At 56.7% G+C, this 23,767-nt stretch overlaps 1 protein-coding gene across 2 annotated transcripts in view; it reads left to right on the top strand.

Annotated features, from left to right (window-relative positions):
• MGAT5B (alpha-1,6-mannosylglycoprotein 6-beta-N-acetylglucosaminyltransferase B) overlaps nt 1–22,520 on the top strand; it is a 65,220-nt gene extending 42,700 nt beyond the window's left edge. The window contains exons 10-17 of one of the 2 annotated variants that reach the window (XM_059379348.1): nt 1,191–1,324; nt 4,648–4,778; nt 12,483–12,638; nt 13,653–13,799; nt 13,948–14,064; nt 19,099–19,173; nt 20,387–20,643; nt 21,082–22,520. In XM_059379348.1, coding sequence (XP_059235331.1) covers nt 1,191–1,324; nt 4,648–4,778; nt 12,483–12,638; nt 13,653–13,799; nt 13,948–14,064; nt 19,099–19,173; nt 20,387–20,643; nt 21,082–21,280 — 1,216 coding nt within the window. In that variant the 3' untranslated portion in view covers nt 21,281–22,520. The remainder of the gene's footprint in view (nt 1–1,190; nt 1,325–4,647; nt 4,779–12,482; nt 12,639–13,652; nt 13,800–13,947; nt 14,065–19,098; nt 19,174–20,386; nt 20,644–21,081) is intronic. The other variant, XM_059379349.1, reaches the window with a different exon arrangement.
• The last annotated feature ends 1,247 nt before the right edge of the window (nt 22,521–23,767 follow it).

Genomic DNA, 23,767 nt, shown 5'->3' with positions numbered 1-23,767 from the left:
GGCTCAGAGTGGGAGTCTCTTCAGTGCCCCTCGGCTACAGGGCAGGCTGGGGCGGGGCTCAGAGGTTACCTGGTTGGGCAGGGGTGCGGGGGAATGGCAGGGAAGAGTGGAAGGAATGGGACACTCGACTGGTGTGACCTTGGCTCGTGGGGTCTCAGCACCCCTCCTCCTCCCCCCCTCCCCCCCCCCCTCCCCCCTCCCCCCTCCCCGGGTTGCAGGAAGGCCAGTGCCATCTCTCCCAGTCTCTGCAGTCAGCAGGATGTGGGGTTTAATGTAGCAAAGAGAGCCCTCCTCTTTCCTACATTCGCTCCAGCCCCAGTGACTACCCTGCACGATTTCATTAGGTAAAAAAATGACAGGCGGTATTCTTGGTTTTATTATTAATGCGTGTTCCTCACGCACGCGGGGCCGCCGCCTCCCACCCCCACCCCTTCTCCAGGGGAATAGTGCTGACCTCAGCAGTCTGTGGACAATTCTGGGTCACCGGGAAGGACGTGAGGCTGCTTGGGGCTGCTTGGGGCGGGGGGCTCTTCGAGTCTCCGCCATTCCCTTCGGGCCCCTGCACCCGGGGGTGAGATGGATAGAGGGAGAGGTTTGGGGGCAGAGACAGAGCCTCTGTCCAGCTGGCAGGTGCCTCTGAGATGGCGGAGCTTTCATCCCAGAGGACACGTCAAAGCACTGCCTGCCCAGAGATGGCAGTGGCTGGTCCCCCAGGGCCCTGCCCTTCTGCGTCACAGCCCAGATAGGCCAGGGGCATCCTGGAGGTACCAAGTTCTTGGGCAGGGGGGCTGTGAACTTGAATTACTGCTGCAGCGTGCTCAGGAAAGTGCAAATCCTGCATGGGGAAGGACCCCCGCTCCAGGCACTGCCCCCTCTTAGGCACTCTTGGGGCAGCCATAATAATAAGTTTCTGAGTGAGGAGTCCATGGTTCAGGCATCACCACCCAACCCCGAGACAGCTGAGCTGTTGTCGTCCTCACGTGACAGACGCTGAAGCTGACTCAGAGAGGTTAAGGCACTTGCCTGTGGTCACACAGCTAGGTAGTCTGGGCCCTGGCTCTGACCACACACTGCAGTACCGGGCCCGTGGCTGGCAACCGCGCCCTCGCTGGGGCAACCCAGCCCAGAGACACACGAGAGGTTACTGACCCTGGTTCCTCATGCACCGCCCACCCCCGGGCGGGGAGCAGGTGCCGAATCCGGGTCATTGACACCTTCGGGACAGAGCCCGCATACAACCACGAGGAGTACGCCACGCTGCATGGCTACCGGACCAACTGGGGCTACTGGAACCTCAACCCCAAGCAGTTCATGACCATGTTCCGTGAGTCCTGGCCACAGGGCATGGGTGGGGTCAGAGGCAGACGGGGTGTCCTCGTGGTTCTCAGGTTCTCCCTCAAGCCTGGGAGGAGGCGGAGTCTCCTTGCTTTCCTTCCTGGGCTGGCCCAGGCATCTACCCACTCCAGGAAAGGCTGGCTTGCCCTTCGGCAAGTGTGTGAGCCAGAAAGGAAGTCTCTTGCGGTGTCTGGGGAGCAGCTGGGGTGGTGGGGCTTCCAGCCCGGCTTAGGAGGAACGTGGTGACCTTTCCGCCAATGGAAGGACGTGGCCTTGGCCTCCAGCGTCTCACACTGCTCAGAGAGCTGCTGAGTGCACCTTCCAGGACAAAAAGGTTTCGGTGACCTTATAGCAAGAGAGGCCAGAGGTACACTGGAGAGCTCGAGGGAGCAGCAAAGGGGCAGGACGGCCAGGCTCTTCTAAGTGGAGGGAACAGATAAGTGGAGATAGATGCAGAAAGAACTGGAAGGTTCTGGAAATGCACGAGCTCCAGCAGGCACCAACACTGGGGTTGCTGAGGAGTGAGGCTGGGGGCTGGGGCCCCTGCGGAAACCCTCTGACCATGGGCGTCAGGCAAGGAATGCCATTTAGAGCTGAGCTTTAGCTGTTTTTCACGAGTCTCTAAAACGCACACGTGCGCTGACTTGACCCGCACGTGCAGTGCGCTGCAGATGGTTTAATCCTTTCTTGGCAGCCAAGGGTCAGTTCTCGCTCTCTCCGTGGTGCGCGAGCCTGGCCTTTGGGGACAGCAGAGGTGTGCGGAGCCGGGTGCCCTTGCTAAGTGGCCCCTTCTCCTGTCACTGTTTGATGTGGTGCTTTTTCTCCTCGTCGGGAGGCTGTCAGCTGTCACATTTAATTGCCGACAGTATATCTGCCTCCAGCAGCATCCTGCATATCTAATTTGTGGCTCTTTGAAGGCTCTGGGTCAGAAAGCCAGATAAGCACCTTTTGTTAGGATGTGTCTAAATGAAGCCAACAAAGCAGGGTCCTGAGGAACTTGCTCAGAAGTAAAGAATCTGGTCTTTATTTAGCCTGTCAAATTAATGTGCCTCTGCGGGATGCTTAGGGTCCTGCTTTGTCTTACTCCGCAGGTTCTAGGACCTCTTAGAGGCAGATACCATTTCTGGACCCATAAGTAATGGCTTGATTGGATTCCAGAAGGTTGGGGAGGTGGGCAGGTTCTTTGGAGCCCAGGGAAGGCACTGAGTCCCAGAGGACGGAGGTCACATGGCTCTCTGGGGGACCCGACTCTGGAGGGAAGGAGGTGCGGTCAGTTGGGGGGGCGATGCTCCAGGCTATGGAAGCAGCTTATGTGACAGCAGAGAGCAGAGGTGGGCACAGAGCTTAGCAGTTATCCAACTTGCAAGGCGAGCATCGAGCTATGAGGCTGGCAAGAGGGACATGGAGGACCCGGGGCAGAGGGTAGGGGTCTTCGAGCACCGGTTCCTCAATTTATGCCAAATACCGTAATTCAAGAATCACTGTAGGTTCTTGAGCTGGGGAATGTCATGGAGGAAAATGGGTTTTTTTGTTTGTTTATTTTTAAGATTTTATTTATCAATTTGAGAGGCAATGGGGGGCGGGGAGGAGCAGAGGGGCAGAGGGAAAGGGACAAGCAGACTCCATGCTGAGTGTGGGACCCGATGCAGGGCTCGATCTCCTGACCCTGAGATCACAACCTGAGCTGAAATCTAGAGTCGGATGCTCAACCGACTGAGCCAGCCAGGTGCCCCGAGAGAAAGGTTTTTGAGGCACATTATTCTGGGAGATTACAGATGGCCAAAGGGGCAGTGGTAGAGGTGGGGGAAGCAGGAAAAGGGGTAAGAGACTTCTGCAGTAATCTACACTGAGAAAATGAGCACTTACGTGGAGTAGGGCCCACTGGATGTGGAGTTCCAAACTGGCAAACTCCTACTCATCCTCCAAAACCCCAGTCCAAAGATCTCCTTCATTTCCTGCCACTTCCACAGATTCCTTCATTTGCTGTTGCTCCTTCGCCTCTATTTTTATACCTTTTAAATCTAATTCTATAAAGATGTATGTTGAAGTGTGTTGAAGTTATTTGCTTATACGTTAATTCCACCCTGAGATATTATGAACCACTCAGAAGGGGGCACTGATTGATTTACCCTTATCTCCCTGGAACCTATCAGGGTGCTCAGAAAATTTTAATTGATTGAATAAAGTAAAGAAACAGAACAAAAAAGGAAGAGAGAGGCTTGCCAGTTTTAACGATACACAAGTCCAGGAAGGAAGCCATGAGCAGACCTGCTTCCCCGTCTACCCAGTGTGGGCTCTCCTGCGGCCAAGACAGAAGCACGGGAGCGGAGCCACAGAGGGAGGGCACAGACCCCGTGCAGGGCATTTTCTCATCTAGGGAAAGGGAGGAGAGCCCTCCAGGCAGAGGGAACAGCAGGGGCAAAAACTTGGAGGTAGGGAAGGAAGGATGTGTCCACCCATTCATGAGCTGGCACACCAGGCTCTCCCCAGTGCTGGGGACACAGAAGTGAGCGAATCACGGGCCCTGCCCTCCTGGGGCTTATATTCCGACACCAGTGAATGATCAATTAGATATGTGATACCATGTCTGGCCGGTGAATGGCAGGTGAGGGACAGAGGGTGACAGACCCAGGGAGGACCTCTTGGCAGGACCCTGAAAGCAAGCAATCTGCAGAGGGAGTGCACCCAGCAGGGTCTCAGGAGGGAGGAAGAGAGGCTGTCAGAGGGGCGGTGGGGGCAGATCCTGTAGACTTGCGGGGACCTTAGCTTCTGGGGACCACGGCAGGGTTTTGTGCAGAAGGACCTGGTCTGACCTCAATCTGAAAGCCTTGCCCAGGAGAAAAGGCAAGGCCAAGAGAATGGCAGAAATAGGGGCAGGCAGCAGATCATGGGGGCCAGGACAGAGCGGGTGGTCCCTGGGCCGGGACATCGTGATGGGAGAAGTCCCACCTGGGTAACACAGGCTCTGCCGATGGGTGTCGGCAGTGAGAGAAGAGGGGAGAAGCCAAAGGCCTGAGCCAGTCTCAGAGGATTCTGATGGAGGCAGGGCCCTGACTGTGCCTGTCCGCTTACAAGCAAGGGGGCCTGATGACCTCCAGGCTTTCCCTCGGCTTGAGGCTTTGTGACAGTCTCTGGGAGCAGGAGATGCCCGGGCTGGGGACACTGAGGATATGAGTTTCCCCCTCCTGTGCCAGCCCCCTGTCCCCATCCCTGCCAAATGGGGCCCCCTCTGACAGGGCCGGTCCAGGGAGACCCGGGGCATGGCCTTGGCTGTGCGGCAGCCCCCTTCCTGACCCCGTGGTCTGGCTGTAGCTCACACCCCGGACAACTCCTTCATGGGTTTCGTGTCGGAGGAGCTCAACGAGACGGAGAAGCAGCTCATCAAAGGCAGCAAGGCCAGCAACATGGCCGTGGTGTACGGCAAGGAAGCGAGTATCTGGAAGGTAAGCACGGGCCCCGGGAGCCCCCACCTCCAAGACCTGGCTCTGTCCACCACCCCCGGCTCCCGATTCCGAAATGTGCCCACTGACGGGTCAGAAAAGAGAGGTCCCTAATTGCCACTGAAGAGACCCAGCCAGGGGGCTGCTAACCTGCCCCCCCCCCTCTCTGCAACAAGCCCAGATGTCCTTTAGCAAGGACTGTGACCTAACGTGCCACCCTCCCTAGGGCCGCATCGATAAACACTGAGAGCCCGGCAAGGGGGTTGGGCTAGACTTGGGGCCTCTGAGGGCTGAGAGGTAGTGCAGGAGGCAGAACCCCACTTTCGGGGCGGGCTCCCTGGAGAAGCGGTGCCTGTGTGGGAGGTTGTGTGCTCACTGCTCACTGACCTGTTCTCTCTCCTCTTTCCTCTGTGCCTTCCCGGGAACGAGGCAGCTCCAGGTAAGGTGCCTGCTGGCCATGCGCTCCTCCTGCTCCCCTCTGCTCTTGGTAGGCTGTCCCCTGACCCCACGGGCTGCAGGGTGAGGGATGAGAGGTCATTCTCCTGTGAAGCGAAAGGAGCAGGCTGCCGCAGGAGCCCAGGGCACTGGGGAAGGTGTGGCACGGACTGTGTCTGCTTTTACTAGAAGGCTAAGGCACTGCCCCGAGAGAGCGAGAGGTTACAAAGTCTGGGAAGAGAAAGGCTTTATCTCTAGCTCAGGCGTCTCTGTGACAGCCGGGAGCAACACTTTTCTGCAAGAGACCTGAAAGAAAGTCCTTCCAAAAAAAGACATCTTTGCTCTGGTCTTGGCAACTGGAGGAAGTCGGAGGTGGCCGGATGAAAAGGATGAGGGGAACCTCCTGGGACCGAGCACCCCAGTGTTCAGGGGACCAGGTGGCAGAGAAACAGAGGAGGCAGGATGGTGGGGGTCTTCCTGGGAGCAGGAGCTGGGATGAGAGCGAGCGTTTGGGTGAATTTTGTGCCAATGGAGGCCTGTCTTATTCTGGGTCCCCAGAACAGAGGCCTCGAAGCTCAGGCCTGGGTGCTATTTTGTGAGAGCATGTGGCCCAGGGGGCAGGAGTGCGGGACGGGAGAGAGGCAGACCCACCCTTGCTGCTGGAGGAAATAGGCCAGACATCAGAAGGGCCACGGGGGGGGGGGGGGGGGTCATGTGGGACTTCTCAGTTGGCGCGTCGCAGCCTGTGGATAAATCGTGAGATGAGCTCAGAGCTCTGGGGTTTTTTTCCTAACCTTGCTGAGGTACAGTTGACAGGGAAAGTGGTGTATTCTTAGGGTATGCAGCATGGTGGCCCAAGACACACGTATATTGTGAAATGACTATCGTGATCAAGCTGTCTTAACACACCATCACCTCACGCAGTCACCCCTGCATGTGCGGGCAAACATGCACACGTGTGTGTGCAGAGAACACTGAAGACCTATTATTCTCTCAGCAAGTTTCAAGTATACAGTACAGTACTGCTGACCACAATCACTGTGCCATTCATGGTATCCCTGAACTTAATCTTCATATGACTGAAAGTTTGTCCTTTTGACCAACCTCTCCCCATTTCCACACTCTGAGCCCCGTTCTGCTGTTTCTACAAGTTCCAATCTTTCAGATCCCACCTAGAAGTGGGATCATGCCATATTTGTCTTTTTCTAACTTAGGGAGTCTCGGTAAGCCTTTTAAAAGGAAGCAAAATATCAGAGGGAACATCAGAAGACCTCACATGTATTAAGAGTAAATATTCTAAGATTTTATTTTTCTTAAATAATCTCTACACCCAACATGGGGCTTGAACTCACAACCCCAAGATCAAGAGTTGAGTGCTCCACCGACTGAGCCCACTGGACGCCCCAAGAGTAAATATTGTTTTGTGAAATTTGAAGTTTACATATATGCATACATGCATACGTACACACATACATGTGCATACACGCATACCTACATGCATGGATTCTCGTGTGTATGGGTAAGAAAGGTTGCTGAACAGTATATCTAACATGAACCTATTTGTGTATGTGTTTTAAGGAAAATGCAAATATGCTTTGAATGCATTAAAGTTCTGAGAAGGTACACAAGGGGATAAGGAAGCTGATGTTGATGGGGTATGGAGCCATTCTCCCCACACTTCACTTTCTTGGTTTGATTTTTCTTCTGGGAGTCTGTTTAGTTTTACACGATGTAGTCCTTTTACATTTAGTGTGATTTCTTTCTTTCTTTCTTTTTTTTTTTTAAAGATTTTACTTATTTATTTGTCAGAGAGAGAGCGAGCGAGAGCGAGCACAGGCAGACAAAGTGGAAGGCAGAGTCAGAGGGAGAAGCAGGTTCCCTGCGGAGCAAGGAGCCCGATGTGGGACTCGATCCCAGGACGCTGGGATCATGACCTGAGCCGAAGGCAGCTGCTTAACCAACTGAGCCACCCAGGCGTCCCTTAGTGTGATTTCTAATAGATTTGGCTTAGAATCTAGCATTTCCATTTCACTAGCTGATCTCTATAACTTTTTCTTGCCTCATTCCATGTTCTTTTCCCTCTCAGGCATTCTTTTATACTGATCTGTATTTTGAAATTCACCCCCTTTTTAGCGGACTCATTATATTCTCTCCCAGTCTTGTGGTTGCTTCAATAAAGATGACAACATGCATCCTTGACTTACCAAGTCTCATGTAAATAATACCTTTCCCTTTTATCGGATAATAAAAGAACCTTAAAATGCTTTAAATACATTCCCCCAGCTTGTGTACTCTCCTTTTATTTTGATTTCCTGAGAACACCCTTACTCCATCCTTATTCTTAGTGGATATGTTCGCTGTGTACGAAATTCTAGCTTGATGGTTACTTTCTTTCAGCGTTACGACAATACTCTGTTGTCTTTTGGCTTCTGTGAGCCTCGTTGTTCCTTTAAAGGTAATTTGTCTTCTTTCTCTGCTTGCTTTTAGGACCTCTGTGTATTTGGTTTTCAGTAGACTTACGGCAGTGTGCCTCCATGTGGTTTTCTCTGGATTTACCCTACGTGGGTGGCATTTGTAGATCTTTTTGAACCTTGGTCTGATCTGTCATGAGTCTTAGAAAATTTTCAGTTTGTCTCTAAATATTGCTTCTGCTCCAGTCTCTCTCCTGTGCTTCTGGACTCTGTTTCTGCATACATTAGACTCCAACACTTCCCATTGTCTCTTACATTCTTTTCTGTGATTTCCACCCTTCCTCTATGCTTCATTCTGGATGTTTTCTTTCATTCCTTCACTAAATGAATTCTGTCCTCAGCGGGGTCCAACCTGCTGTGGAATCTGTCTGTTCAATTCTTCATTTCAGCCACTGAGTTTCTCACTTCCAGCTCTTCCATTTGGTTTCAGCCCTTATCTTCTATTTCCTTGACTACATTCAGCAGATTTTTCTTGAAACCTGTATCTGGTAACTCCAGTTTCTAGGTCTTCTGCGAGTCTATTTTTATTGTCTATCTCTTCCGGTTTTTTTTTTTTTTAAGATTTATGTATTTATTTGAGAGAGAGGGAGAGACAGAGAGTATAGACTGGGTGAAGAACAGTGGGAGAGGAAGAGAGAGAATCCACAAGCGTAGAGCCTGATGGAGGGGTTGATCTCCTGACCCAAGATCATGACCTGAGCAGAAACCAAGAGTTGGCTGCTCAGCCAATGGAGTGACCCAGGTGCCCCTTTGTCTCTTGGGTTTTAATCACATTGTCATGTATCTGATTTGTTTAAAAATCAAGGTGTTTAAATTTTTCTTTAAAAATCTATTTTTAGTGGTGCCTGGATGGCTCAGTGGGCTAAAGCCTCTGCCTTCGGCTCAGGTCATGATCCCAGGGTCCTGGGATCAAGCCCCGCATCTGCTTCTCTGCTTGGTGGGAGCCTGCTACTTCTTCTCTTTTTGCCTGCCTTGCTGCCTGCTTGTGATCTCCGTCTTTCAAATTAAAAATAAAAAAATCTTTAAAAAAATCTATTTTTAATAGGCTTTCCTGAGGTATAACTGACATACATTGTACCGCACATAATTCAAATAGATGACTTAGAAGTTGCAATCTACACGTATACCTGGGAAACCGTCGCCCCGGTCCGGAGGGTGCGTCCCCTGCTTCCAGGTTCCCTCTTCCCACCTCTCCCCTCCTCCCTGCCAGGCAGCCCACGATCTGCTTTCTGTTAACACAGTCTCTGTTTTCTGCAATTTCACATAAACGGACTCATATAGTACGGACTTCTTTTTTGGTCCGAATTTTCTCAGAGTATAATTATTTCCAGATTCCCCCGTGTCGTCGCGCGGATCAGTCGCTGATTTCTGTGTGTGGCTGAATAGTTGTCCCGTCGCACGGACTTCCATCATATCCTACCGTGCCTTTTTTAATCTGTTCTCCTATTAGTGGATGCTGGGGTTGTTTGCAGTGTTTGTCCGCTACAAATAAAGCTGTTATGAACATTCATGTACAAGCGTTTGCACAGACATATGCTTTCATTTCTCCCGGGTAAACACCTAGGCGTGGAATGGCTGGAGCATATGGTAGAACTAGGCTTAACATCCCAGGCAAAGTGGTTGCACCATTTTACGATTCTGCCAGCAATGCGTGAGAGTTCCAGTTTGTTACAGAGTCATCAATACTTGGTCGGTCTTTCCAGTTTGAGCCGTCCTACAGACGTGCGGTGACATCTTCGGGTTTCAACTGGTAGTTCCCTCTGACTAATGATGGCGAAGGTATTTGTGTGTGCTTATTTGTCTTCCTTATATCTTTTTTGGGGTAAAGTGTCTTTTCGGAATGTTGGCCCATTTGAAGAATGGGGGTTGTTTGTTTTCTTAGTATTGAGTTGTTAGAGTTTTTTACATATTCTATCAGTTTTTTATCAAATATATGCTTGGCAAATATATTCTGTCTGTGGCTTGTCTTTCTCTCTCTCTCTTTTTTTTTTAAAGATTTTATTCATTTATTTGGCACAGAGAGAGAGAGATCACAAGTAGGCAGAGCGGCAGGCAGAGAGAGAGGGGGAAGCAGGCTCCCCACCGAGCAGGGAGCCTGAAGCGGGGCTCGATCCCAGGACTCTGGGATCATGACCTGAGCTGAAGGCAGCCACTTAACTGACTGAGCCACCCAAGGCGCCCCTTGTCTTTTTCTTAATAGCTTCGTTCAAAGAGCAAAGTTCTTCATTTTAATGAAGTCCACTGTCTTAAGGTCTTAAGGATTATGCTTCTGGTGTTGCATCTAAGAAATCTTTGTGTAACCCAAGCTCACTAAGGATTTTTCCCCTGTGCTTTCTTCTGTAATTTTTATGGTTTTACATTTCACATTTAAGTCTATGGTCCATTTTGAATTAACTTTTATGTATGATATGGTAGAGATTGAAGTTCTAATTTTTTTCCCTTTTTTGCACATGGGTACGCAATGTTCTGTGACCGTCGGTTGAAAAAACTACCCTTTCTCCACTGAAATGTCTTTGCACCTTTGTCAAAAATCAATTGACCGTGCACGTGTGGGTCTATTTCTGGACTCTGTTCTTCTGCATTGATCTCTCTGCCTGTCTTGATGGCAGTCGCACACCGGCTTGATTCCTGTAGTTTTAAAATAAGTCTTGAAATCAGGTAATATAAATCTGCCTGCTTTCTTCTTTTTCAAAGTTGTTTCTTCTAAGCCTGCTGGGGTTTTGATTGGGATTTCATTGTTTTTTTGTTGTGTTTTGGACTTCTGGAAAATGAATATAAGAAGGTGTAAAATAGGGGCACTTGAGTGGCTCAGTGGGTTAAAGCCTCTGCCTTTGGCTCAGGTCATGATTTCAGGCTCCTGGGATCGAGCCCCACATTCGGCTCTCTGTTCAGCGGGGAGCCTGCTACCTCCCCCTACCCTCTCTGCCTGCCTCTCGGCCTACTTGTGATCTCTCTGTCAAATAAATAAATAAAATCTTTAAAAAAAAAAAAAAAGTGTAAAATAGTTTGGGGCCGATGCCTTCTTCCTCTGGCGAGGATTTCACTTTCACTCTTAGCCTGTGTTTGGGGCTACAGCATTCTTGGATCAGAGTCAGTGATAGGGATTAAGACTACTTAAAACCGATTAAAAAGCCTATTAAAAAGCCCCTGGGGCGACTGGATGGCTCCGTCAAGCCTCTGTCTCTTAGTTTCGGCTCAAGTCCTGTTCTCAGGGTCCTGGGATCTAGCTTCATGTCAGGCTCTGCACTCAGTGCGGAGTCTGCTTGAGTCTCTCTCTCCCTCTGCCCCTCCTGCTTGTGCTGCCGCTCACTCTCCAAAATGAACAGATAAAAACAAGACACCCCCCCCACACACACACACACACAAACACACAGATTCAGCCTCTGTCTGGGCTTCTCTAGGTCTGGCTCAGCCTTTCTCTTCCAGCGTGGGTTTCCTCAGAGTTCCAACCCACAGCGTGTGGTTTTCATCAGGGTCCCCCCCTCGGCAGACCCTGAACCCTCACTTGTCCTCCAGCTCTACGAGGCGACCAGAAGCTCAGTCTCCGTGATGCTGACCCAGGACCCAGCAGGTGCCTCGCAGGGGGGAAGCGCTGACCCCAGCACCGGCCTCCGCGATCTCTTCCCTTCTCCCAGATCTCGGCCTTGTAATTCTTCCAGCTTTGTTAGATGTGCACTACCTTCACAGAAATTGTGCTGTTTCCCCATCGCTGCTGGTGGTTCTCAGAGGCAGGACCCATCTGCAGTACCCAGTACACCCTTACCCACAGAGGAAGGCCTCCTTGTGAAACACGTATACAGTTGGAATTTCAGCATGGGAATTGGTCCTTACTTTCATGTCCATGGATAAGGTTCTTCCAAAGCTGTGATTTATAGACGGAACCTGGGCCGAAGCTCCTTGTTATCCAACCTCATGGCTAGCCAGCAGAACGGGGAGAACCTGGCTGCTTTTTTCCTGACCTGTTGGTCTGCTCCGGACTAGCCCTGAGAAAACCGCTCCCCGCCCCAGCCTCCTCTGGGATCTTGAAGTTCCTTTCTTGTCCGTGTATCCCTTCCTCTCTCCTGTGAGTCTCAAAAGGCCCCCAAAAGTAGAACCCAGTGGCAGACCCCATGCTTACCCCTAATGAGGACCTACACTGCCCACAGCTCCTGGCTCAGGGCTCTGGCCATGGGGTCAGACGGGTGCCCCAGGCGGAGCGGTCTCTTCGTCTACGCTCTGCCTCCCATTGTCCCCGAGTCTGGATGTGGGACTAGAGTCTGGAGGGGCTGAGCCTTTTCTACTTTGGGGGGTTTTCGCTCACGGGTGTCCTTCTTAAAGACCAGGACTCCGTCTTGTCCCAGCTCTGCTCCCAGCCGTGAGCTCAGTGCCAGCACCTGGCAAGTGGTTAATAAAAATGTGCTACATGGATGGGGGGAGGGGGAGAAGGGACGATGGACAGAGGGACGGAGGCATGGATGAGATGATCTCGCCCCACAGCTCCTCGGGTGGCCTTGGAGATCACCAGCGCTTCAGCGGGTGGAACAGCCCCTTTTGGAGGCATTTGCATATGGGTCCCCCTAGGGTTTCTTTACAAAGAAGACATTTCCATGGCTAAAAATTGTCTAGTCCGACCTCTGCAACTCGCAGATGAAGAGAATGAGGACCAGAGAGGGGAGGGGCCTTGCCTGGGGTCACGCAGCTGGCTGAAGGCCGACCCAAGGACCGCCCCGCGTTTTCCGACTTCCAGACCGGGGTGTTTCCGCGGGCAGCTCTGCCTCCCACGGTTGGGGCGAGGCTCCCACTGCTCCCCGTCCTCTTGCAGGGGAAGGAGAAGTTCCTGGGCATCCTGAACAAATACATGGAGATCCATGGCACCGTGTACTATGAGAGCCAGCGCCCCCCCGAGGTCCCGGCCTTCGTGAAGAACCACGGCCTCTTGCCACAGCCTGAGTTCCAGCAGCTGCTGCGCAAGGCCAAAGTGAGCCCCGCGCCCTCACCGTCCTCCCCAAGGAGGTGCCAGACGCCAAGGAGGTCGCCCTACGTGCCCCCCCCCCCGTGCCAATGCCTGCCACTGAGGCTCGTGGCCCCTTCCACAGGCAGACCTGCCCCAGCATGTTCTCCTACCCTGAGCCTCACACCCAGCCCTCCTGGGGCTGGAGCAGAGCTGGAGTTGCTCACCCAGGAGGGACCTGGGCAGGGCCAGCAGAGCCGAGGCTCAGCGGTAGGGAAGAGGAAGCGGGCCGCCCGGTGGACTCCTGGGCCAGGCCCAGCTTTCAGAACCGCTGAAGGGCTGGCAGGGCCGGCTGAGGGCGTGTCTCACCTGGAGTTGCACGGGGCTGCTAGTTCTGCTTCTGGAAGACCTCCGCGGTGTTCCTGGAGCTGCAGCTCCGGGCATGGTGGGGCGTGACTCTGCTGCGGGGCCCCGAGGGGTCAGCTGAGGCTGGAGAGGCCTGCGGCCAGCGTTCAGGTCCACTCCTGATCCAGCCCTAGCCCTTTCCTCCCGCTTCCTGGGTGCGTGCGTATGGGTGTTGGGGCAGGGGGAGAGGCTTTGTGCAGTGAGCGATCTGAACCACCTGACGCAGCAGCCCGGCATTCGGAGTCATTTCCTGACTGCTTTCCAGGCGCCAGCCCTGCGAGCACTTCTGGCACGAGTTTGGTGCTGAATAACCGTTTTTAGGATGAGTAAAGTCCTCTGAGTTCAGCGGTAGGTGTGGGTCTGAAGCCTTCTGAGCTTGAGACCCTCACTCTTCTCCCTTCCGCTCCAGAATCACAGTCGGCTGGAGCAGGCAGAGGCCCCTGATATTACTTAATCAGACCTTTTCATTTCACAAATGGGGAAACTGAGGCCCGAGAGAGGAGGGGCCTGCCATGGCACCCTGCCGGTCTGGGCAGTCTTTCCTGCCCTGGCTGCCTCTTGTGAATGTCCCAGGCCTGGCTTCCTGGGGCTCTGGCGCCAGCCTTCCCCGACCGTCGCGCCATTTTCCTTCCTCAGCTCTTCATAGGCTTCGGCTTCCCTTACGAAGGCCCCGCGCCCCTGGAGGCCATCGCCAACGGCTGTGTCTTCCTCCAGTCCCGCTTCAGCCCACCCCACAGCTCCCTCAACCACGAGTTCTTCCGAGGCAAGCCCACCTCCAGAGAGGTGAGTGGGGAGGGTCTGAGTCCATGGAAGGGGGAGACAGGCAGGGGGGAAGGGATGGGGGGGACGAGGTGGGTGGGGGCGCCTGCCCTGAGTGAGGGGCCGGCCTGGCAGGCACAGGGAGAAGCTGCTGCTCTCTCCGCCCGGCCAGGTGTTCTCCCAGCACCCGTATGCAGAGAACTTCATTGGCAAGCCCCACGTGTGGACTGTCGACTACAATAACTCAGAGGAGTTCGAAGCAGCCATCAAGGCCATCATGAGAACGCAGGTGAGGCTCAGATCCAGTCAGGAGTGGTATAAGCCACTGCTGGGGATCTTAGCTATAATTAGAAAAAGAGGCCTCTCTCGGTGAATTCAGATTCTCAGGCCTGGGTTGGCATACTTGACAGGGGGGCCCCACTTACCAGCTTGCATGTGGGGGTGGGGGGAGGGAGAGGCAGGGAAATACCTTTGTGCCGTGAGCGACCTGCACAACCTTACATGGCAGCCCTGGATCCAGAATCATTTATTAAGCACCTTTGGAGGCTAAGCCCCATGGGCACTCCTTAGCACAAGTTAGATGCTGAGTAAATGTATCCAGAATTAGTGCGTGGAGGTTCTTGGGACTCTGCTGCTGGTGTGCGTCTGTGGCCTTTTGGCTGCGTATCTCAAACCATGTGTGTGCGTACAGGTCATCTGGCGATCTTGTTAAAATGAAGGCTCAGAATTCAGCAGGTCTGGGGTGCGGCTGAAATCCTGCGTTTCTCTGTAGCTCTGGGGTGGTATCAGGCCTAGGACCACCCTTTGAGTAGCAAGGGGAAGAACTTCCTGGGTTTCCTTAAGCAGGTATGTGAGCATCGGCAGGTGCAGGTGTGTGGGTGGGGAGAGGGTGAGGAGGGGCTGGTGCAGCTTGTCTCCTCGGCAGGCCCTTCTGTGGCTTCTGATGGCCCCTTGTGCTCTTCCGGCTCCTTCATTTGGGAAAGGGGACAGACCATGCAGACGGCCCTCTGCTTGCCACAATCCCTCTGCACCTGCCTCTTGCTGTAGCTCGGACATGAGGCTGAACAAAAATAACCAGCCCTGCGGGTGCCCCCTTCCTTGCCCAAGCCCATGTTCAGGGAGTGTGTCCTCCCGGGGAGGGGGGGTATGCACCGCTCAGGGTGAACTGTTGGGTCTGGGGCAGACCTGGAGAGCCTTGGTCTCGGCTGGGCTGCCACATGTGAGTGACCTGATAGGCTCCTTCTGCAAGGGAGAGCCCACGCCCTGGAGGAGGCCACAGCTAGCCAGCGTGTCTGCTGCCCCAGGGGAGCTGGGGGCACTGTCAGGCTCACAGGCAGAGACTAGCAGGGATAGACACCCTGCAGGGGGACTTATGGGCTTCACTTTGAGCCCAGAGCCCCTGCCTGGTTGTCCTGACCCTGAGGCAGGCTTGCATTTGTTCCTAACAGCTCCCCTGCATTCTCTATCACTCAGTCCCACTCGGAACCCCCAGCCTGGGCCCCCACCCCTGCAGATGTCGCCAGGAAATCCGGACCTACCTCGTCTGCTCCCTTCCTGCCCTGACCACACCCTCATCCTTCCGTCCTTCTGTCCGGGCTGAGGGTTTGTCTAGCTAAGTGCCCAGAACATTGCTGTGTCCGAGCCTCCCCCCGTCTTTAGCTGTGATGGACAGGGTCATGGCCAGGTTGGCCTGCGGAGTGGCTGAGCCCCCTGGACCCCCCCCCCCCCGAGCGGTGGGGGATGCCCTCCACTCCTTCAGCATCAGCTTGAGCAAATCTCTACTGTGAGTTCCTCCAGGTCACCGACTGTCTTAGACTGGGTTTCTGCCGGCGGTCACCCCGAGGCACAAGCCATTTATTTGGGAAGTGATCCCAGCTAGGAGGGTCCTGGAGTGACAAAGTGAGATGCTGTGTTACAGAGTAGGTCACCCTGGCCGGTGGCACCTGGCGCTCAGGGCTGGCGGGGACGGATGGGGCTGGTCACATCCCAGATTGTCCTACCTGAGGATCGAGTAAACCCAGGCATTTATCCTCAGCTCCATCCATCACTGGCAGAGGGCTGCACCTGGGGACCCTTGCTGAGCTGAACAAGGGGCTCTCCGGGTGGCCTTGGTCCAGGAGAAAGAAGTCACCATCCCCAGCTTGGGGACCCTTGCTGAGCCCCAAGCACACAGCACTGAACGTCCCAGGTGGACGCTGCATCGGAAGGCCCCCAGCAAGGCAGATGGCTACTGGGAGGGACCCCCCCACCCCATATGCTGCTCTGGCTCCTTCTGCCCCCCACTGAAGAGCAAACATCTGAAGCTTCTGTCTCAGGGGACCAGGATGGGGTGGAGGTTGGGGGGTGGATGGGAGACTAGCAAGGCTTCTGCCCACCCCCAAAGCTCAGGTCTGGCCCAACAGATCTCAGCAAGATCTGTCCCTGAGCTAAAGGAGCAAGATACCTGGTCCCATTGGGAGCATGTTCCAGCCTCAGAACACAACGGGGCTGCGGAGGGGCTGCAGGGGAGAGTGTGTGTGCCTTCGCTCATTCTTTCTGGTCTGATGCATGAGAAGTTACTGACAGTGGCTGCCCTGGGGACAGGCCTGGGTGTCTGGGTGGGAAGAAACGTACTTTTCATTGGTTTTCCTTCTGATTTTTTTTCTCCATGAACATCTGTTTAATTTTGTTCATTAGTTACTCTAAAAATGACAGTAACGAAAGGGTCAAGGAACCAAGGTTTTGCAAGTCTGCCAGGCTGAGACGTGTAGATGGGCCCCCAACCCGACCGCCCGCTGCCTTCAGCCCCTTCAGGGGTCCCACGCTTCCTCCTGGGCAGTTTACCCCGTTACCCAAGAGTCACCTAGGAGGTCATTAAAATGCGGGTCCTGGGCCCGTCTTCTGATTTTTAAAGATTTTTTTCCTGAAAGAGAGAGCATGAGACGGGGAGGGGGAGAAGCAGTTTCCCCGCTGAGCAAGGAGCCCCATGCGGGACTTGATTCCAGGACCCCGGGATTATGACCTGAACCGAAGGCAGATGCTTAACCAACTGAGCCACGCAAGCGCCGGCCCTTCCTGTCTTCTCATCTTAAAGGACGGGTGTGGCCTTGGCACCTGCATTTTCAACAAGCAGCCTGGGCTGCTCTCTTAATCCTATTTTAGAGAACTGATTGAGGGCCCCCGTCAGGGGTCACAGCTCGCTCTGCAAGTCCTGGGGCCTTTCAGTGGGGAGAGGGAGGAGAAGGACGAGGCACAGAGAGGAGCTGGGAGAGACCCGCTGTCCCCCGCTCAGGGGTAGGTGGCTTTGCCGCTGAACATCTCTGCTGGAGAGGGGTTAGGCCAGCACCCCCCCCCCCCCCCCCCCCCCCCCCCCCCGCGGGGGGGGGGGTTGGCCCCCCCCCCCCCCCCCCCCCGCCCTGACTCATGACAGCGCGGGGCCGGCACCTGCCAGCCCAGCACGACTGATTACTGTGCACACCTGTAACTGGGCCTAATGAGGCTAATTTCCAGGCAGGCTGGCTCCTCCGGCTGGGATTCATGGCAGGTGGGTCGCGGCTGGCTGATGGGATGTGGGCTTCAAAGCCCGGAGGGGGACATGGGGGAGGCAGTCAGTGGGCTGGGGAGGTGCCGTGGAGCAGGCAGAGTGACATTTGGAGGGACACTCTCTCCTCTGAGGGGTTATCTATAACCAGGCCTGGAAGTCGTGTACCCCAGAGGTGTTCAAGGCTCAAGGGCACCGAGGTCGGGAGCCAGCGGTGCACAGTGCAGGGCTGGAAAGGCCACCCACGGGCTGGGATGAGCAGTGGTGGCCGGATGCAGGACCTGGGGTTCTCTGGGAAGGGGGACCCGCCCTCGGGTTAAGAATGGCCGCTCACAGTGGGAACTGGGGACAAAGCCACGGGGCTAGGCTCTCATCCTAAGAATCTTCTGGTGGCCGGAACCCATTTCAAGGGGAGCCTCTCCCCAGCCTGAGGGTCAGGGATGCCCCTAGGCCTAGGATGGGCCTAGGATGGGCCTAGGATGGGCCTCCAGCCCTTCAAAGTGGGGTCTGCAAGAAGCAGGACCTGCCCGGCACACCTGGCTGGGCCTCTGATGCTGCGGGCTCTGCAGAGGGGGAGGGCGGCCACGCCCACTTGGGCACAAGTGTTAGTCACACCCCCTGGGCTGCTGGTAGGAAAAGGGCATGAGTCGGGATCGGGCTGGATCGGGCTGGACCGGGGCGGGGGGGGGCCGCCCCCACGCATAGCACGTGCACACAGATACGTACACACAGCACATCCCTACACACAGACATAGATACAGGGTATAAAGGCACATGCATGCACAACACGTTCGCACATGTACACACGTGCACACGTATATACACACACACACGCCCGTGCTCTGGGGAGAAGGGAGGGCAAAGGCCCAGTCCGAGTCTGGGGCGGGTCACCCCTGCGTCCCTGTCCAGCTGCGGGTTTCCTCCCCGGTGGCTGTGTGCCGGGCGGGGTAAACGGGGAGGGGTTGGTCGGGTAAGAAGAGTGCAGAGGAGGTGGGGTAGCCGCTCACACGTCTCCCCCCAGCTCCTCCAGCCACCGGCTCCACGAGGCGGCCTGTGGCTCCCAGCCATCCCCAGCGCCGGTGGCCGTGTAACTGTCTGTGGCCTCTGCTGGGGGCACATGTCTTGGGTCCTGCCCGGTGCCTGGCCTGGGCAGGAAGACTTACAGATTCATCTCATTCAATCCGCGGGGAGATGCCCATGTGTTCCTTTTCATGAAGAGTCTACGTTCTGGGCAGCTCATGGGCAGAGCTGGAGATGCTGCTTCCTGAGCACCTACTCTAGCAGACACTATGCCTGGCAGTGGGCTCAATGGTAGATGAGCCAAAGTCCAGTTCTCAAGGGACCTGTAACCCGGGAGACACGAGGGTTAAATCAGAAACAGTGACACAGGTGCTGGAGGAGTTCTCGGGTGCCACGAAGGAAAGTGATCCAGTAACAGGGGTGTGGCTGGGGCTCAGGGACGGCTTCCTGGAGGAGGTGTCACCTAAGTGGGGGGTGGGGGGAATCCATCTGGTTGGCTGTGGGAAGAGCAGGCATCATAGCCCCGGGGAGGGGGGGGGAGGGGAGCTGGGCTTTAGGGGAAGCAGAGGGTGGCTAGGAAGGGGGCAGGAGGGAGTGGGATGACCCCCAGGGCCACTGGAGGGTGTACCAGGGGTCCAAGTGGAGGGGCCGGGTAGGGGTGACAGACTCCCTAGGCACACCAGATTTCTGCCTCCAATGCTGAGCATGACCGGCCCCCAACAGCCAGGTTGAGGGGGGCCCGGGGCACCTCCCGTCCCATGTGTCTGCCCATCTCTCCTACAGGTAGACCCCTACCTGCCCTACGAGTACACCTGTGAGGGGATGCTGGAACGAATCCATGCCTACATACAGCACCAAGTAGGTGGGCCCTCTGCTCTCTGCTCCAGGAATGACGGGGGATACCCCCAACCCCATCAGACCAGAGGAGGGGGCCTAGCCAACTCCACTGTCCGAGGAAGCGCTCTCCCCCGGGGCTCTGTGCCCCATAAACTCCCGCTCCCCTCCACCTGATTCCATTCCCCTGGAGACGCCTGGCCTGGCGGTGGGGCTGGAGGTGGAGGGCGGTCCTGCTCTGCTCCTGCTTGGAGACCAGGCCTAGGGGGTGGGGAGGGCGCTGGGTCACTAATCTAGGAGCAGCCCCAACCACAGCACGGAAACGACAAGACTTATTTTGATAAAGAAGTTGCTTAGAAGTTTGGTATGGGATTGAGTGACCAGTAGGTATGGGAGGCCCCTGTTCCTTCCACCTCCAGGGATGAGCAGAGAGACCGGGGTGGGGTGAGGGCTCCGCTGGGAACCCAGGGGGAGGGGCCGCCGGAGAAGCCCCACCTGCCCCTCCCTGCCAGGGGATCTCAGGCTCTTCCAGGCCTGGGGCTTCTGGGGCTGATGGCTGGGCCACGGGACTCAGTGTGGGCTGTTTCCTAACTACTTGATATTCAGCCTGTGGCCTGTGTCTGTACCTTGTCCCCAACCTCAAGGGCTGGAGAGTGGTTCTAGACCATTGCTTTACAGTCAGGAAAACTGAAGCCCCCGGCAGGGAGGTCTGGGTGGGATCAGAGCCAGAACCCGGGATCTGAGCCCCCCGCCAGCCGCAGGGATGCCATCGTGAAGCCCCCGGATACACTTGCCGGGCCCCGCAGGTGCTTCCTGGAGCTGACCCCTGCAAGGAGAGCCCCTCCAGCCGGCCCCGGCGCCCCTCTGCAGCTAGGGCATGGGGGCCTCAGTGTAGAAACTCTGCGCCTGACTTAGCGGGATCCGCAGCGAGGCCGTGCAGGGCAGGTGGCTCTTGGGCTGGCCTGAGTTCAAATCCTGCCTCTGCCCTCCAGCGGTGAGGCCCTGCGCAGGTGGCCTCTCTGAGCCTCCGCTTCCTCCCAGCCCCCCGCCCCGTAAGGTAGCTGGAGACACACTAGTGCACTCCCGGGGGGCTGCTTCGAGGAACAGACGGCATCACGCGCGGCAGGCTTCCCGGCTTTCGGTCGGCTCCCAGCGCGTCATGACTGCTCTCGTGGCCCCCGTCAGCCAGTGGCGTCCGGGCCCCCTTTCCCGGCTGACGTGGCTTTCCTCCTGCCAGGACTTCTGTGCGGCCTCAGGGCCTGCCCCAGCAGCGGCCCAAGCCCCACCCAGCCCCTTCGTTCTGGCCCCCAACGCCACCCATCTGGAGTGGGCCCAGAATGCCAGCTCGGCCCCCGGGGCCTGGCCCCCCGCACACTCCCTCCGGGCCTGGCTGGCCGCTGCTGGGAGGGCGTGCACGGACGCGTGCCTGGACCACGGGCTGATTTGCGAGCCGACCTTCTTCCCCTTCCTCAACAGCCAGGACGCCTTCCAGAAGTAAGTGAGACCCCCGTGCCCCCCCGCCCGCCTACCTGGGCCGGCCCAGCCTTACCCACCCGCAGCCTCTCACCCTGCTGCTGCCTTGCCTACAGCCCTGCCGGCGGTGGGGGCTTCACGCTCCCCCAGGAGTCAGGAAGAACCCAGAAGGAACCCTGTGGGCAGGAGTCCGTGTCACGGACTCAGCCCTTGCTGGTCCCTCCCTGAGCCTCTGCCTAGCCTGTCCCGGCATCTTCTAGGCCCAGGGCTCCTCCCAGCGGGTCAGCCTGCAGCCCAGGCCGGGCCTCCTCCCTCACAGCCGGGAGAAGGAGCTGCAGTCCAGAGTTCGCCCTGGTGCCTCCTAGAAGCTTCTTCCCTGCTTGGGGATGGGATGGGCCAGGGAGGGCAGGGGGCGGCCCCAGGCTGCGGCCATGACCGATGCCCACGGCGCCCGTCCAGGCTGCAGGTGCCCTGTGACAGCACCGAGTCGGAGATGAACCACCTGTACCCGGCCTTCGCCCAGCCCGGCCGCGAGTGCTTCCTGCAGAAGGAGCCCCTGCTCTTCAGCTGCGCGGGCTCCAGCACCAAGTACCACCGGCTGTGTCCCTGCCGAGACTTCCGCAAGGGCCAGGTGGCCTTGTGCCGGGACTGTCTGTGAGGCCGCCCGGCTGCCTGGCTCCCGGCCGCAGGAGGAAGCACCAGCAGATTCTGAGCTCCAGCGACGGGCCCTCCCCGCGACACCCCGGCACTGGGGCTTCGTTCCTTGGCCGAGAAGCGGGCAGAGCGGACTCGTGCACGGGGCTAGGGGCGGGCCACGTGCCCACCCCAGGCAGGCTCCTCGACGTCGTCCCGGGACTCACGGCAGCATCGTGGCCAGGCAGCTGTGGGATTGGTCAGAGAGCCCTGGGGCAGGAGCAGGTGGTTGGAGGCCCCTTGCTTTGTGCAAGGCCAATTCTGGACCAGACTGAGGGCCCTGGGGATGGGGACTCAGAATGTCTGTAGAGGGAGCAGGGCAAGGTGCCCGATGGCTCACCGAAGGGTCCAGGGGGTGGGGAGTGATGCGTGGGGGTCAGTCTTGTCCCTCTGTGGTTGTTCGGGTATGGACAAAAGGGACAGGGACTGGAGGACCCTCTCAGCCCCACCCCTCCTGCCTTCGCAGTCTCCCCCTCCCTTCCATACTTGGGGGGGGCACAGTGGGAGTGGGGGGCCACCTAGCCCCTGGGTTGAACTCTTTCCTCCCCTGCTTGGTCCAGCTCTCTCCACTCGGGCTGCTCCCGAAACATCTTGGCATGACCGCGATTCCAGGATTTGTCCCCGGAACCTCCGTCCCCGCCCCAGCAGGCTCTGGACGCTGCCCCCATCCCCCCAGGCATCCCGTGTAGGCAAAGGCTTGGGATGGAGCTCCGGCCCCATGGCCTGCACAGCCCAGGTCCTGGCGTCCCAGACCCACTAGTCCCCAGGTAGCCCCCACCCCCTCGATGCTGCCCGTCCCCACCTCCAGCTTCCTCCAGCCTCAAACCATCATCTCTCTGTGGCATGCCTGCCCCGGCCCCAGGAGGCCCCCCTCCCCTGCTCCCCATGCCCAGAGCCCCGCCTGACTCAGCGGGTCAGGCCTTCAGAGACACTGCCACCCCATCCTGTCTTATAATCCCATCGCCCTCCCCAGGCAACCCCCTCCCCCAGGCCTGCCCCTCCGCCCTGCCAGGGAGACAGCGCAGGCCCTGAGAGCTGGGCGAGGGGCGCCGGCCCTCGCAGGGCTGAGGCAGGGACCCTCCCACCCAAGACCCCTCTCTGGGCCTGGGTGGCCCCTTCGGCCGCAGAAACTCAGTGGTCACCAAGGACCTGACCTGTTGGGGGAAAGCAATAGAGACACTCTTTTCTCTCTCTCTTTTTTTAAAGATTTATTTCTTGAAATAATAAATATTTTATTGGGATGTGAGGTGCAGAGGACATGTGTGCTGTTTTCTATCTTTTCCTGGGCCGCCGCGGGTTGGGGGGCAGCTATCTTGGGGACCCTGGTCCCTGCTGCATATTGTCCCTTGGCATGCACAGAATGCCTGGGTCAGGCTGCCCAAGGGCTGTGCCTGCGAGCCACCACCCACCCCTGGCGCCATGGTTCCAGGGACCCTGCTGGACAAGCTGGGCTGTCCCCCGTTCTGTTCCCTTCAGGCTGGCCTCTGTGAGGTCAGAGAGCACAAATGCATTTTGATAAGAGCCTGAGCTAGGTCAGGATGAATCCTCGCCAACACTTACCGGGCGCTGACTGTCCTTCGGACACCGGGCTGAGAGCTGGACACACAATGTGTCATTTTATGCGTTCGGCCGTCCTATCAGGTAGGCACTGTTGTATCCCCTCTACAGTGGAGAAAACGGAGGCACAGAGAGTTTAAACAACTTGCCCGAGAACACACAGCTTATAAGCAGTGAGGTGGGGTAGGGGGTCATTTCGGAGTTGCCGTGAGAATCAAATGACCCGACAGGGTGACAGCCCAGCCTAGGGTCCCACCTGCAGCCTCACGGACAGTGCTCTGGGACCCTCTGTGAGCCGGGACTTCCTTCAGTCTGGGCTCCTGCGCGCGATGCCCCTGCAGCCCGGGGTCTGGAGCACGTGACGCCACTCGGTGTTGCATCTATTTTTAATTGATTTTTCATCTGCAGCTCCCTGACGGCATCTGACGCCGAGCATCTTGTCACAGGCTTACTTGCCATCTGCAAGTCCCCTGTGAGGGGTCTCTGCCGGTCTTCCCCGCAGCTCTTAATGAGCTGCTGGTTTCTTATTGTTGGGTTTTCAGTGTTCTTGGCATAGGGGCCTACTTCTGAATCCTGGCGGGCTTTGAACTCAGCTGGGGTGGGGGCTGGTAGGGGGAGAAGCAGAAGCAGACCCCAGATGCCTGGGGGAGGCTGTGGGTTCTCTGTCCTGACCTCCTGCACCGGCGCCAGTCCCCGCTTCTTCAGCGCACTGCCCCCCGCCTACCGCGGAACAGCGGAGGAGAGAACAGGCCCAGGCCGGCCTCTCGCCCACCTTGCAAGGTGACGTCACACACCCCCCCCCCGGCTTACAGGGGACATAACAGGTCCCATGAAGCCCCTCACCAGCCTGCGGTTGGGGTTAGCCTCTGGAATCATCTGGGGAGCTCTGGCACCC

This window comes from Mustela nigripes, chromosome 16, assembly GCF_022355385.1.
Source record: "Mustela nigripes isolate SB6536 chromosome 16, MUSNIG.SB6536, whole genome shotgun sequence".
Lineage (NCBI taxonomy): Eukaryota > Metazoa > Chordata > Mammalia > Carnivora > Mustelidae > Mustela > Mustela nigripes.
This window is presented reverse-complemented; position numbering and strand designations above follow the sequence as displayed.